At 55.2% G+C, this 15,112-nt stretch overlaps 1 protein-coding gene across 2 annotated transcripts; it reads left to right on the forward strand.

The window, feature by feature from the left end:
- The first annotated feature begins 786 nt into the window (after positions 1-786).
- MICB (MHC class I polypeptide-related sequence B) lies at positions 787-12,470 on the forward strand. Of its 2 annotated transcripts, none has more exons than XM_075555348.1 (6): positions 787-914; positions 3,225-3,473; positions 3,710-3,997; positions 4,563-4,832; positions 4,950-5,084; positions 11,139-12,470. In XM_075555348.1, exons 1-6 carry the CDS (start codon positions 839-841, stop codon positions 11,144-11,146), a joined length of 1,026 nt encoding a protein of 341 aa, XP_075411463.1. In that variant the 5' UTR covers positions 787-838; the 3' UTR covers positions 11,147-12,470. The 2 variants fall into 2 exon arrangements, with proteins under 2 accessions (XP_075411463.1, XP_075411462.1); XM_075555347.1 differs by lacking the exon at positions 11,139-12,470 and adding an exon at positions 8,258-8,885.
- The last annotated feature ends 2,642 nt before the right edge of the window (positions 12,471-15,112 follow it).

Raw genomic sequence — 15,112 nt, forward strand, 5'->3', positions numbered from 1 at the left:
TGGGGACTTGATCCCCAGAGCCTGGATTCAAACTGTTCGCCATAAGTCTGAATTCTTGGCTAGCTTAACTTGGTCATTAAGTTCTGCCTTGAAAGTTTTCACTGGAATGTGCCCTGGAATGGGTCAGGGCTCCTTAGTCCTCCAAGGAACATCCTTGCTTTTCCATATTCTGAAGAGATCTTGTGCAGGTGATTCCCTAAAGCAGTGCGTCTTTGGAGTTCTGATCCCATGAGCACTGATTGTGGATCCAAGAGAGATAAAATCCTAAATGTTTCACCTAATAGAGCAGGCAAATATATATGTATGTATGTATATATACACACAACAGTATTTACTGCAATATTATTAAGCAGGCAAAATTGTAAGCTGGTCATTTTGAATGACTGCAGAATGCATTACAAACACCAAAATGAATATATATATATATATATATGATAAAAGGGAAATGGGAATGAGGGTCACTCCCCATATCACCACTCTCATTCTGCTGTGGACTGGACGCCCCAGGTGGAGCAAGGCAGCAGGCAAATGAAAGGTCTCCAAATGAAAATAAGTAAATAAATCAACAAGCATCAAAATGGCCTAAGACTGCTCTTGCCCCTCCACACCCACAAGCCATTGCCTGCTGAGGTATCCAATCCCACTCAAGGAGTTTTTCTTGCTCAGTGGCTGTCCTCTACCCTGGGACTTGCCCACAAATAAGGAGGTGTCTGGTCCAGAGTCCAGAGGCGGGGGGGGGGGGGGGGGGGGGGGGGTGAGGGGGGGCGGGGTATTTGCTGGCCCGCCCCCTGCCTACCCGACGTCACTAATTTCTAGACACTTTGCTGGAAGCTAGTCCATGATGGGGCCCTCGGGGCTCTGGCTGTATCTTGTCGGGGCTGCCTCCGTCTTTTCCCGGGGCGCCAGTGCGGTGGGTGAGTGTTTGTTTCCTAGCGGCCAGGGGAGAACCTGGGTGTGCTCTTCCGGAATGGATTGCAAGGCTCAGCGGGACAGGCGCCGCTGGGGCTGGGTGAGCGTGGTGGTGACTTTTATGAATACACTGCGAGTGTTGGGGCAGACAAGGAATGAATCCTGTAATCCTGTCACAGGTCATCAGGTGGACTCTGCTAGAAAACTTTGCCGAACTTTCTGGTGTTCTCGCCCGCCGGTGTCCCCCTCCCCACCCGCACCCCTGCCCTGCTCTGGGATCCTGCTGGGTGGCTGGGTGGGGCTTGCCCACCAAAAGGAGGCTCCTGGGCCAGCATCCAGCCCTGGAGTCCGGGTTCCTGTGCTCCGTCCCTCTGGACGCTCCAGGACACTGGTTTCTGGGTACTTTGCGGGGTCTGGTCCCTATGCGGCCCGCGGGGCTCTGGCTGGGTGTCAGCGCCCACAGGCCAGGAATAGCTCGCGTCGCCTCCCGGGCAACAGCGCCCAGGGTGAGTGTTTCCTGGCGAACTGGGGTGCACCTGGGTGAGCTCCTCCCTGAGGGATTGCGGGTCTGCGGGAGCGTTTCTGGGAGTTCCTGGAGCCCACTGCATGCGTCCTGGCGGAACACTGCCTGTGGACTCCTGGAAAACATCCCAGAACTTCCTGATGTTCTCCTCATGTCCACCCCTCTCCTGGCCCTCTTTGCAAGGCTGGGGTGGGGTGGGGGGTGTGCCGTGGGGGTCCCGCATCCACCAACCTCTGCGCTCACGCTCTCCAGAGCGCATCTTCTCTGCTGTTCCCTCTGCACCTGCTCTCCCTCCAGGAGTTGCCCTGCCTGATTTCACATGACCCAGTACCTGCTTCCTCTCCCTGATCCATCTTTCCCTGGCCAGGCCTGCTCCTTGAGGGACCTGCAAGGTCAGGGGCAGGCGCTTCAGGTCCTAGACTCCACCCTCCACTGCCCTACCCCCAATGCACCCCTTTTCACACCCATCAGGAGCCTCCCTCCTCTCCCACATCCACTTCCTGGAAACCCTCTCAGGAAGCAGGAGGGTCCCTGCTGTACTTCCTCACCAGGATTCCCCTCCTGCACTGACCTCCCTCTCCATCCTTCCCTGGCAGGTTCCTCACTTCCTGCCTGGACTCTGGTTGCTCCCAGCACCTCTCCCCCTTTGGGGACCCCCACCCCATCCTCAGAGTAACTCTCAGGTTCTATCTGCTGGGCACCCACCCCAGCGTCTTCTCACCACACCAAGAATCCTGGGGCCCTCCCCTAGCTGTCTCCCCTTACTCCACTTCCATGAGCACTTTCTTTATCTTTACCCCCAACTTCTTTCTCTTCTCCCACAGTTTCCCTTCCCTCCTGGGGGCCATTTCCCACTGGAGTCCCTAACTCCTCCTTTTTCCTACCCCCACCACCACGTTTTTCCTTCCTGCTAACTTTCTAGGGGTGACTTTTGCCTAGCAAGTCTTCCTCACCCCCTCCATTGATACACCCCAATCCCCACCAGAGGGAGCCCTGAGCTGATTGTCTTTAGCCCCTGTCCCTTCCACCTCTCCCCAGGTCTTGGTACTCAGCTCCCTCAGCTCCTGCACTGCAGGAGTTTGCTCCTGGCTACAGGCATCCTCCCCCCATGGGAAGTTGTCCAGAATGCCCCCTTTCCAGCTGTCCCTCTCAAATCTGATGCTTGATGGCCTCCTCTCTGGACCCCTGACAGGCGGGGCCTCATCCTCTCCTTCCACTCCTGGGCCCATCTTCTCTGCTTTCATCGCCTGGTCCCCTGTGCTCAATTGTCAAGTCTCCTTTCTTGGAGCCCTTGCAGGCAACACTGGCCTACCCCTCACACCTGGTCCCCAATTCTCACTTCCTCTCCTGATCTCACTGGGACCCAAGTTCATCCCTGCCAAAGCCCCACACTAATCCTGAGGCTCCAAACCCCCATCTGTGCTAGTATCTCTTGTTCTCTGATCTCCCCCTCTCCACAGACTGAATATGACCCTTGGTCCAGGGGTCCAGGTCCTTGTCCCTCACCCTCTGCCTTGGCTTCCCTGACTCAGGGGGCTGTCTCTGCCGCACATCCTGGCCTCAATGCCTGTCTGCCCACCTGGCAGGTGTGGTCCTGTCCCAGCCCTGCTCCTCCTGTGATGCGGCCTAACTGCAACCCTCCTGTGGGAATGACCTGTACCCTCCCCACGTGGACAGGCCCCTCTGTGAGCGTGCACGGCTCAGGGACCCAGGGGAGCAGCACTGGCCCTCACGGTCTGAGATGCAGTTGTTTCTGGGGAGACGTCTCATGTGTGGTCTCCCCCTCCCCTAGGAGCCCACCGTCTGCACTATACCATCTCCGTGTTCTCCAAGAATGGATCTGTGCAGCAGGGATCCCTTGCCCAGGGCTACTGGGATGGAGAGCCCTTCCTGCACTATGACAGTGAGACAGGCCAAGCAGAGCCCCGGGCGCCCTGGGCAGAAAGCCACCTGGGAGCCAGGGACTTGGTCACAGAGAAGGAGGAGCTGGGACAGCGAGGGCGGGAGCTGAGGATGACCATGGCAGACTTCCAGCAGGAAGGTGAGAGTTTGAGGGGCCTTGAAGGTGTGACAGCTTTGACCAGGGGACAGAGGGGTGTGGGGGGACAAGCCTGGGGGTCTGTGACATTCAACCAGGAGGAGAGAAGACCCTCAGGCACCCCCAGGGGAGAGATGGAGGGAGCAGGAGGGACCCTCTGGACTGGAGTTTCTTTCCATGGGGAGGGTGGGGCAGAGGAACCCAGGGATGGAGAAATGACTGCTGGGGGTGGGGGGTAGGTTTGCATTCCCTCCAGGAGACTCTGGGCTGTGAGCTCCAGGAAGACAACACTCTCATTGGCTTCTGGGAATACCGCTGTGCTGGGGAGCTTCTCTTGGATTATGTCCCAGAGACTCAGTCCTGGAAGCTGCCCCCATCCTCATTCCAGCCCTTGGCTGAGAAGATCAAGAAGAAGTGGGATCTGGAGAGAGACCGACACAAGGATTACCGTCACCACGTGCAGGGAGATACGTGTACAAAATTACAGAAATATCTCATATTCTGGAACAACTCCCAGGAACAAACAGGTACTGGACCAGAGGCAGACACGCGTGCCCTGCCATGCCCTGGCCCCTTACTCTTCATGTCCTCAGGGACCTCTCCCTGTCCTGTGAGCTCCCGGCACGTTCTCTGGGATGCTGTATTCTGAGTCGCTCTGGGTGACAGCTCCCATGAACCATCATCAAGGAGTTGGGAGTAGTCTGTCAGTTGGCACCATCCAGGGGCCTTCGGTTGGGAAACGAACTCTGGAAACAGGGCTCCGCTGCCCTTTGTCCATGAGGTGCCCCAGGTTCCTGGGCTTGCTCACATCTGTCTGCAACTTGCCAGACCTTGGAGAGTGTGCTCTTAGCTCCTATGTCCCAGGAGACCGCTACTCCCCCTCCCCCCACCAGGCCCCCTCTTCCTGCCAGTCTAAGGACTTGAAGTCCAGGGGCCCCAAACACACTTGTGAGCAGCATGGAGCCCCAGGGCTCTTGGAGGACCTTGGCTGGACCCAGTGCAGGGCAGTGGGAGAGGACCAGCCCTGTTCTGAGATGGACGCTCAGGCAACACTGGTCACATGCCTCTCTGCTCTGCCCTGTCCCCTCCCAGGGCCATCGGCAGTGAGTGTCACTTGTAACAAGACCACAGAGCACACCACTGGCCTGACGTGCTGCACTTTGGCCTTCTCTACCAAGCACATCTCACCGACCTGGCTTCATGATGGGCAGCCCTTGAACCAACATAACCAGAGCCGCTGGGGAGACCTGTCCCGTGGGAATGTCACCTGCGTGTCCACCGAGGTTCCCCAAGGAGAGGAGCAGAAGTACAGCTGCCGGGTGGAACTGGGCACGAACAGCAGTGCCCGCCCTGTGCCCTGTGGTGAGCAGGGAATTCTGGGGGCACGTGGAGGTGGAAGCCATGGTGCTGGGCCAGGGAGAGACTAGGAGGCTTGTATGTGGTGGGTCCAGGGTCCAATAAGGGCTTTCCTCTTTACAGGAGGGACGTCATTACCAAAACATTTGTGGCATATCATTGCTCCTGCTTGTTCGGTTGCTGTGGTGATTCCTATGATTGTCTACATCTGTCTGCGAATCCTGAAGAGGAGGAGAACATCAGGCCAGGAAAGCCCAGGTGAGGAAACAGCCTGGGGTATTGGGGAGGGAGCGGCTCTGCTGGTGGTGGGGCCTCCTCACATCTCCCTCTGAGCAGGGGAGGCTGAGTGGACAGGCCTTCTGCCTTTCAGCACAGAGTAATGGAGATGAAAGCTGGGAGTTTAGGGGACTGGTATCCCCATTAACCCCCTCATTCCCACTCTTGTTCATGGCCTTGCTGAAGTCCTGGCATCCAGCCTGCACCCTGGCTATGTCTGTGAACGAGTGTCTAGTGAGGGTCCCTAGCTCCCCTCTGGACCCTCTCCCCTCCATCTCTCAGGCTCCCAGGCCTGGGCCCCGGATGTATCAGGAATCCTGGCCTGACTGGAGCATGATGGTCGGGTGGGCTGCAGTGGGTAAGCCTCACAGGAATAAGGATGAGACTTGGTGACTCCAGTGATGGTCGGCCTCCCGTTCCCCCAATATCTCCACCCTCATGAGAAAAGCCCAGAAAAGGTCAGTGAGCTGAGGCAGGGCTCCCTGCTGACCTGGGACCTGAGTGAGGTGTCCTGAGTAACCCATGAGTCCTTCAAGGCTTCTTTTCAAGGCTCCTCCTTCGCTGCTCATGGTTCTGGTGCTCCTGTAATCCACATGGGAGGAGAGGAGAAGAGTCCCCTACCATTTGGGAAGAGGGACCAGCCCCTCCTCAGGGAGCTGTGTTCTGGCTTGGTCCTGCCTCTCAGGGTTTCCTGTCCATCCCTGTGGGGACATTTTGGAACACTGTTCACTGGACCCCTTGTCCTGTGTCCTGTGTCCTGCCCTTGTCCTCGCTGAGCCTGTTCCCCTCTTTCCTGGTGGTCACTGGCCTGTTCCTGTGGAATAAGACATGCCCGGAATGCTCCCCCCACCCCCAATCACATTGCTGGAGATGAAGGAGAACATCAGACCTTTCCTGGTTCAGGAATCCTGGGTGAGAGGGTGAGGCACCCAGGAGCTCTGGTGCTTCTGCCCTGCCCCTGGGTCTCTGTGACCACGGGCAGGGGCGTGACAGTGATTTCCCTCCTCAAATCGACTTTGCCCACAGTGTGCCCCGCAGTCCTGGGCTGCCAAGACCTTGAGGTCCCTGCACCTGTGTGTCGTGCATATTGCCAGCAGGCCAGGCCAGGGCTCAGGGAGCTCTGTGGTGGGGGTTGGCCCTCCTGGATGCCTCAGTTTAGTGGCCAACTAGTAGTGTAGCTGTGCCTCTACTGGCCAAGTGAAGGGGTCACCAGCAAGTATGGCATCTGGCAGCTCAAGAGCCTGGCCGGTGTCGAGGGTCAAGAAAAGGTGAGGCCCCCAGGCGCAAGGTGGGTCCCGCCAGGTAAATGTGCAGACCCGTCATTAGCCATGTCTTCCTAGACTGGCTTGCAGGTCCGCTGAGCCCCAGCCCAAATGAGCTGCGGGGCAGCACTAAGTCGAGGTGCTGTCAGTGTATCTCAGGACTAGGCCAGTGGAGCTGGCATGAGTCCTCGTGTGTTTGTCCTTCAGCAGGTGACAAGGGCACATAGTGAGTGAGGTAAGCGAAGAAATTCTGTTTGTGGCCGCATCCAGGCCTGAAGAATAAGGTGTTGGGAGCCTTGTTTGGGGGAGGCTTCTCCCTCTGTCGGGGGAGGGCTCAGGTGTTCAAAGGAGAGAGGGCATTGGCTTGAGGCTCCTGGCCCTGGCCCTTAGTCTTCCTAGCAGGATAGGTGGGCGCCCTGCTAGCTTGATGGTTATGTGTTGGGCTACGATCCTCAAAGTCAACATTTCAAAGCCACCAGTGGCTCCTCGGGAGAAAGCCTGGGCTTTCTACTCCTGTCAGAGGTACAGTGTGATCACTGTACGTCAGCATTGACTACATGCTAGGGGTGAGCGTGGCAGGTGGAAGGACAAGTGACAATGTTGCTGGAATGTTGGGATGAGCCTGCTGTGCTCCTGGGAATGGGAACTGGAGGCAGAAGAAGGCGGGAATGTGGTCTTATTTATGAGAACAAGGCCGGATCCAAGGGAGATACTAGGGAGTGGTCGCGAAGGCTTCCATGGCTCTGGATCATGTGGGTTTTCCTCATGGCTTTCCCTTCTCCCTTGGTTTCCAGGGAAAGTGGAGCTATAGGCTGGGGTGAAGGGCAGACAGAGCTGGCTAACCCCTATGGCGTCTTACATCCGGTCTCTCACACTCCTCTTCCATCAGCTCTTGCGTGTACCGGTTCAAGGCAGGGCATGTAGACCTTCATCATAATTTCCATATCTTGCGGTTGTTGTTACTTGTTTTCTAGTGGATGCTGACTACGTGCCCAATGGGGTGAAGGAAGAGGAGATTTGCACCCACCTAGGTTTTTTTTGTTGTCATTTTTCAGTTTTATTGGTCCATAATCCACACATCATACAATTCAATAATTCAACCATATCAAGAAGAACTATACCATCCTAACCCCCATCGATGTTAGACCATTTTCTTTCTGTCCTTTCATGGTCAAATCGCTTTTAAAAGATCCGCTCTAGTGTGCCCTCCCCCCTCCCTCATACATCGTTTGCTTCCTCAAGCCTTCCTATATCACTCCCTCACCCTTACCTCCCTATAAACCAGTGGTTCCCAACCGTCCTAATGCCGGGACCCTTTCATACAGTTCCTCATGGGGTGGTGCCCCCCCCAACCATCAAATTATTCTCGTGGCTACTTCATCGCTGTCGTTTTGCTACTGTTATGAATTGGGCAGCCCCTCTGAAAGGGTCCTTCGACCTCCCCCAAGGGGTCGCGCCCCACAGGCTGAGAACCGCTGCTAGAACCCCAACCCCTTGCATTGTCCGGAGCCATGAGGCCCGGCCATTACTTGGAATTCATTAGCCTGAGCCAGCCTACAGCACTGCAACTGTGTTTGACATACTTATCTTGACAGACATAGATAAGGAAGTCTCTATCTGTCTGCACGATTCTGTTCTATGGTCACTATTCCCGGAATGGACTCTGCTCCAACCTTGGGTAAACATGTGTGTAATGATTATATATATACATCTGCATCCTGAGTCCCCCACTATTGTTCTCAGGGAAACATCTGCAGCTTGTTTCTTGTTTCCCTTTCCCTAGCCTATATAAGCTATAACTTTCCACTCAATAAACAGGACTTGATCAGGATACTGTCTTGTCCTCATTCTCCGTGCCTCTTGTACCCCCCCAATTCCCACTCTCTCCTCCAGGATCCACGGTGAATGTCCCGTGGGACGGGACATTGCATCAGGACTTATCTCGATGCCGCTCCTCCTGTGCTTCCCCAACTGGGAAACCCACGGAAAACACAGAAACAATTTAAAAATAAAGCAGAAACAAAATCAAATAATAATAATGCACGGATCGAAGTGCCGATAATGAGCAAGAAAATCAAGACCACTATCAGTATTTAAAAGGCCAGGGAAGAATGCTTTGTCGTGGAGGCAGGAGACACACTCTCAGCTAAGACACACTCTCGCCTAAGAGGCGCTCTACCGACGAGACCCGTGGCCCTCTGCTGATACGGCCCACGACCTCGAAGAAGCCACCGTGACCTCTGGAGCCGAAGAAACCACATGGAGACCCCTACCAGCGCTGAGGTGCTTAGAACACCACCGGATCCACAAGACTTCCACTTCACTGGCCTGTGATTCGCTGGCCAATTCACTTCCCGCGTGTGGTGTCATGGCATGTGTTTTGTGAATCTGAAGAGGACTTCGTAGATTGGTATCGGACATGTGGGTTAATATCGGACTGATGGACTTGATCTGGACTGGGCTGGGATGCTTTCTCAATATTCAGCTGCTCTTGTACATAAAGCTCTTTCTTATACACGTATGAGTGTCTCTGGATTTGTTTCTCTAGTCTACCCAAACTAGGGGGGCCCTGCTTGGGGCCCACAGACTCTCACCCCTCTTGCTCTCTGGTCCCTGTCACGCCACAGCCTATCTGACGCCCGTTCCGCACACGAGGGTCCCCTTTTCCACGTGGTTGTTCGTGCCCAGTTGTGAACTTCTGAGCAGCTTGGCATGCTTCCCAGGGAGAGCGGGGACCCTTTGAGACGGTAACCCCTGAAACTTGTCCTTCTGTCCATCATAAAAACCCCCTTGGAGCCACCAACCCCAGCCCCTAAAGCCCTTTGCTTGTCACTGGTTCCCCTGCGTGGCCCTGCCGCGCACAGGCTGCACCCGCGTGAGCCTGTTATTCTCCCCGCGGGGTTCTGGTGCCCCGTGCTTGCTCCCCTCTGACCCCCAACTCCACCGCATGCTGCAGCCGCCAATTTCTTGCAGGGTAGCCGAACACGTGACTCCACGGACCTCATCAAGATGGCACCGTCCAGGGTTTGCGTTGGCTTTCTGCTAGTGTCTTGTTCTTTGGGTTCTCGTGCTGGCTGGGTTTTGCCAGCTTCGGCAAAAGGCATTTGAAAGCCAGGCCACTGAGGAGCTGCTAACCCTGCTCTTTTGGAAAGCTTGTTAGAGCAGCTGCCTTCGGCCTCCGGCCATTTACGTTCCTGGTACACTTTCCACTGTGACAGGATGTGGCCAGCCAAGAGTCCCAGTTTCTCGTGAGTGGCCCCTGAGCAATCGACGCGTCTCTTGTCCCCTTCAACCACTCATAAGCCAGTGGTCGCCTTTGAACGCCATTGTACGGTCCCTCCAAGCATGGGCCCGCCTTTGGAGGCTCAGGGGAATTGCTCATGCCAGTCATTTCCTCATTGGCCCTATGAGGTCGCCCAAACCGGTGGTCTACTGTATTAGTCCGTGTGAACTAGAGAAACAGGTTCATAGACATTCATATGTGTATAGGAAAGAGCTTTATATAAAGAGGTGTCAGGGGAAGCCAGCCCCTAACACATCATTACGGGTCCCGTAGGCGCAATTGTACAGCGATAATAAGTAAAGATCATAGTAGAGTTACAGAGATACAAGTATTGAAATAAATGGAGTCAGATACGATTCATAGTAGCATGCTCACCTCAGCCCCACATGATGGTCCACGTGGAGGGAGAGAGAGATTTAATATGTTAGCCCAGGCCTTTTATATTCTCTGGGGACGTGCAAGCCCCCTAATTACAGGTGAGGACATATGTCACTGGAAGGGGCTGTCCTATGGGTAATACAGTAATGAGAGGGGGTGGTCTAGGGATATACACACAATAGGAAGGGGAGGAATTGGGGGTATACATGTGACAAGATGGGCGGACCCTAGATTCAAGATGGCAGCCTAACCTTGGTCATCCTTGGGTGGGTTTGACCTCGCTGGGGTCTCCTACAAGGAAACAGACTACTATCCTTATCAGAAGGGAGTGGGCCCTATTTGTTGTGGGATAAACGGTGGTGACTACTTGCTCTAGATGGCTGATAGCTCTCAAGGGGAATAACCCCTGACCTACTTCTGATGACCTCCAAGTATAGTCATTCCCAAGCATATATTTGGGGGAGACATATATTTGGCATATATCTGGGGGAGACAGCTTGGGAGAAATCCTTCTGTACCCCACAAAGAGTAATTATACATGAATAAACATCCCAGCCCAGTCCAGATCAAGTCCTTAAGTCCAATATTATCCCATATGTCCAGTACCAGTCTGTAAATTCCTCTTCAGACTCACGCAACACATGCAATGATGCCGAATGCAGGAAGATCACAGGCCAGTGGGTGGGAAGTCTTGGGGATCCAGTGGCAGTAGAAGCATCTCAGCATTGGCGTGGGTCTCCACGTGGCTCCAGGGCACTGGCTGCCATCAGCATAGCTCCATGTGGCTTGTCAGCAGTCTGGCCTCCAGTCAGCTATTGATCTCCTTAGCACGGCCAAGTGAGGTCATCAAGCTGCGACCTGATTGACAGGCTAGACTCCACCCGTTCGCAAATTGACAAGAGAGTATGTAAGCGCCACGCTTGCTGTCTAGAAAACCATCTGGGCCTAGTTTGCCAGCAGAGACTGGGTCCCCCGAGCCCCTCCCTCAAAGAGGGGCACCTCGTCCAGGCTCAGATTCCACAGCATCACATTCAGAGGCAGCACACGCTGGGACTGCCATGACGACCCTGGGGCACCAGCCTCTCCTAATTTCTCTGTTGTTGTGTTTTCTAGCTGCATGATGACCTGTCCCCAAGCGATCGGCGCTACACTATAGTCCTGGCGATCTGGAATCGATTTAACCTGCAGACGCTGGAGAAATGGACGTTAATACCCTTCTGCAACACCATCTGGCCTCAGTACATTCTAGGCGATGGGGAATCCTGGCCAAAGACCAGCTCACTTTCCCTTCCGACCCCGATTCAGCTAGAATGTTTCTGCAAAGGGATGGGGAAGCGGGCGAGGTGCCCTCATGTGAAAACATGTTTCCTCTAGAGAAGTCGTAAAGGGTGCCAAGGGTGCCAAGGACCCTGCAAGGGACCCTGAAGCTGAAGGCCACTGTACCGCCAGCCCAGCCACACCACCGTCGGTGGTCCCTGAACCTGTAGAAGCTAGCGGGACAGGTTACCCCACCAAAGTTCTACCCTTAATAGAGGCAGCTGGGGAATTTGGTCCCCAAGCAAGACTAGGGTTCCTCAAGCTTTTTTAAACAGGGGGCCAGTTCACTGTCCCTCAGACCCATTGGACAGCTGGACTATAGTTTTAAACAAAAACCTATGAACAAATCCCTATGCACACTGCACATATCTTCTTTTGAAGTAAAAAAAAAAAAAACAAGCAGGGCGAAAACACCCGCCGGGCCAGATAAATGTCCTCAGCAGGCCACCTGTGGCCCGTGGGCCGTAGTTTGAGGACGCCTGTACAAGACTTTCACCCTAACTGAACTCAGGCAGATTTAGAGAGCCTTAGGCAGTTACTCAGACAGCCCAGAACAGCACCTCACCCTAGCATTGGAAGGAGGCAATGCTCATTCTGGGACAGACAATGACAGACTTTGAGAAAGAGCGAGTGCTGAAGGGAGCGTGGAAGTTTGCAGAAGGTTTATATGTGCTGAATGATAAGCATCCAACAGGAGAAACGGCTGTGCCTCCAACTGACCCCACCTGGGATCCTGAGGATCCCAGTGACAGGTGGGCATGGGAATGTTTTGCGGTATGGATCAGCAGTGGGCTACAGTCAGGATGGCAAAACGCCATCAACTACACTTAAGTGACAGCTATTCACCAAGGGCCTACCGAAAGTCCCAGAAGTTCCTTAGAGCGGCTGGGAGAAGCCCTGTGGAATCACAATAGGGACAAGAAAGGGGAAGTCCAGGCTCAGGAGAAGGAGAAGGAAGAACATTAGGCATGTCCAGGGACTGGCCGCCATTGCTAACCAACGCCCATCGACTGCCTCCCAGGTTTCCAAGACCCCTGAACTAGGTACAGGTGTCATGTGTGCTGTCACTTGAAACGTGCCCTGTCCGTCATAAAAACCCACTTGGATTACAAAACGGGCTTCGGCGTGTATCCTTGCATGGTGCCAAGCCAAGAACCGAAGACTTGCCGGCTCGGGAAACTTTGCAGGATCAACTGACAAGGCTTTAAGCGCTCAAGTCCGGCTGATCCTTGGGGTCATTTGAGTCCTAGAGGTATCTCTTATTAGATGTAGTTTTTCAGGTACGTTTTCAGGAACGCATCAAAGGTAGGTCTGGTCAAGTTCAGAGTTCATTCAGACCTTGGAGCTCTCATTCATTCTGGGTAGATTCTATGCGAGCTGCTATGGGCCGCAGGGTCTTATTGCTCTGCCGTGGCTCTCAGTTTTCCAAACAAGAAAGGCTAGCCTGCCCCCCGACCCTCCAGTGGCATCCAAGGCTGCCCAAGTGACACTGCTGTCTTCTCAAGGATGTCCTGCTTCCTGGGCAGCCAGCAGTGAGGTGCACAAGAGGTAGACCAGAACACTCCTGTGCCACCCGATGAGACTCAGCAGAGCCTGCGTCCCTCTGTGGTCACAGAGCTGAGGTAGACCACCTCTCACTTGCGGACACCGAGCAAGCCCCTCTGGGTGTGCGAGACTGTAAACCTTCACAGGAGTAGAAAGCCCAGTCTTTCCCCCTGCCGCTCCTTTGGAACCGCCGACCCTGCGGATGGCAGCCCAGTGCCTAACCGATATTCCACCAGGGCTCCTGGCAGAGCACACCTCTGGGGGCCTCAGCCCCAGGGCGTTCATCTGCTCCAAGTCACTGCATACGTCTCTTCAGAGGAGAGGGTGCCTGGTCACTAGTCAGGCCCGGGTGTCGACCGTTCATCTTTCGAAAATCCATATTGATGTTGATGTTTCCTCCCCCACTGGGAGACGCTGGACTTTGGCCTCAGGGCAAGCAAGGACTCAGGGCCATAACAGGTGGGCTTCAGGTGTGGGGGGTTAACCTACCACAAAACATTGGAGCCCCAGACCTAGTCCCTCCACCTTCCCAGGGGGATGGGGCCTTGGATTCCTGGATCCTGCCCCTTGCTCTTGCTACTGCTTTGGGGGCTAGACGCTTCTCACCTCTGGAGTCAGCCCTGTGAGTCTCAGGCCCAGGGACCTGGGCGGGGCACAAAACACTGGAGCAACCAGTGCAGGAAGAAGGGGCTATAGGAGCTGAGGAGGGGAGACAGGGGCAGGGGCGTGGAGGAGGCCATAGGGGAAGTAGAGCCCTGGGCAGGGTCGGATTACAAGTTCAGTGAGTGGATTCCTTTAGGGTCAGGCACAGGGGCTTCCTGGGTGCTGGGGCAAGGAGAGCCAAGGGCAGGTGTGGAAGACACTCAGACCATGGTGTTCTAGGGCCCCCTCCCTTCGGTAGAACCTCCCAGATGTGTCTCTGCCCAGCCCTGGGCAGTCGGTGCTCACAGCGTGTGCTCTCAGCTAAGCAGATGTCCTGTTCTTAGTAACCTAAGTCAGCGACAGCCCCAGTGCGGTCAGCCTGCCCTGCCGCTGGGCTCACTGCTGATGTTCAGGGAGACCATCTAGTACAGGATGTCTAGATGCTTCTGGGTGTGATGGAGGGAGGGGGGCGTGGCTAGGGCTTTCTTGCCACAGCCACCGAGATCCACTGGGCGGGGGCCCCCAATGCCACAGTCCCTGCTCGTACTTCCTGGACGTGGTGAGCGGCACCGCACACTGCCACTGTCTGGGCGCTCCCCCCGCCCACACCACCCCCCCTCCTGCCCAGGGCCTGCCTCCCCTGCCCCTGCTCTGACCCCACCTCTCCTGCTACCCTACCAGCCTCTGATTCTGGAGCTAATTCCAAGCCATAGTGAGCCTGTCTAGCCTTTCCCACACGGAATTTGTATAGAAGCAGACAGCGTCCTCTGTCTCCCACCCGGGGCAGGTGGTGGGCTTGAACCGTCGACCTTGCGGGTCGCAGTCCAACAGGCTAAGCCACTGTGCCACCAGGGCTCCTGTAATAAGACGCCAGGGATAGGGTGGAGACTAGAATGAGGGGGGCATGGGGAGAGCCTTAGGGATCCCCTCCCCTTCTGCATTCGGACTAGCCCTGAGGCTGCAGCTGGGTGGAAGGAAGTCATGGTTCTCTGCAGGAGCTGTGAGAACCTGGGTGTCTCTGTCCTGTGACTGCAGGGGGTTTCTTAAAGGGGAATGATGGTCCCCGGTTTGTGGAGAGGCTGGTAGGGTAGCAGCAGAGCTGGGGGCTCATCCCAACCTTGTCTCTTGCTTTCTCTTGGATCCAGTGAAATCGTCTTTAAAGGATGGAGAGGTTGCAAGTCAGAACACAGAGGTCTCCTGTGCCATTTTCCCACATTCGCCTGTTGCCAGGCCCCCTCCAGTAGGCTCACCATCTCAGCGGCCCTGGGCACAACACAACCAAACCGGGCCCTGCACCGTCCTCACGATTCTTGTGCCAGAGCCCATGGGTGTCAATCCATCTCCCCGAGAGTCTTCCTCTTCTTCAGTGCCCCTCAACTCCAGGGACTCGTTTGCCCTGACAACCTGTGCAAAGTGAGTAAGACGGAGTCTTGCCATCCTTGCCTCTAAGGAGCTCTCTGGCCATCCTTGTTCCAACAGAGATCGCTGTGTCGTTCCAGCAGTCCTGGTGCTTTTGAAACTCTTCTCCAGCACAATTCAAACACATCCATTCTTGTCCGGTTTCCTAAGTCAGCATCCAACTT

Source organism: Tenrec ecaudatus, chromosome 7 (genome assembly GCF_050624435.1).
Source record: "Tenrec ecaudatus isolate mTenEca1 chromosome 7, mTenEca1.hap1, whole genome shotgun sequence".
In the NCBI taxonomy this organism is placed as follows: Eukaryota; Metazoa; Chordata; class Mammalia; order Afrosoricida; family Tenrecidae; genus Tenrec; species Tenrec ecaudatus.

Coding starts and splice junctions, on each gene's coding strand:
- MICB (XM_075555347.1), top strand. CDS start 839: ATGATGGGGCCCTCGGGGCTCTGGCTGTATCTTGTCGGGGCTGCCTCC. Junction 915..3,224: donor CCGGGGCGCCAGTGCGGTGG/GTGAGTGTTTGT, acceptor CCCCTCCCCTAG/GAGCCCACCGTCTGCACTAT. Junction 3,474..3,709: donor GGCAGACTTCCAGCAGGAAG/GTGAGAGTTTGA, acceptor GGTGGGGGGTAG/GTTTGCATTCCCTCCAGGAG.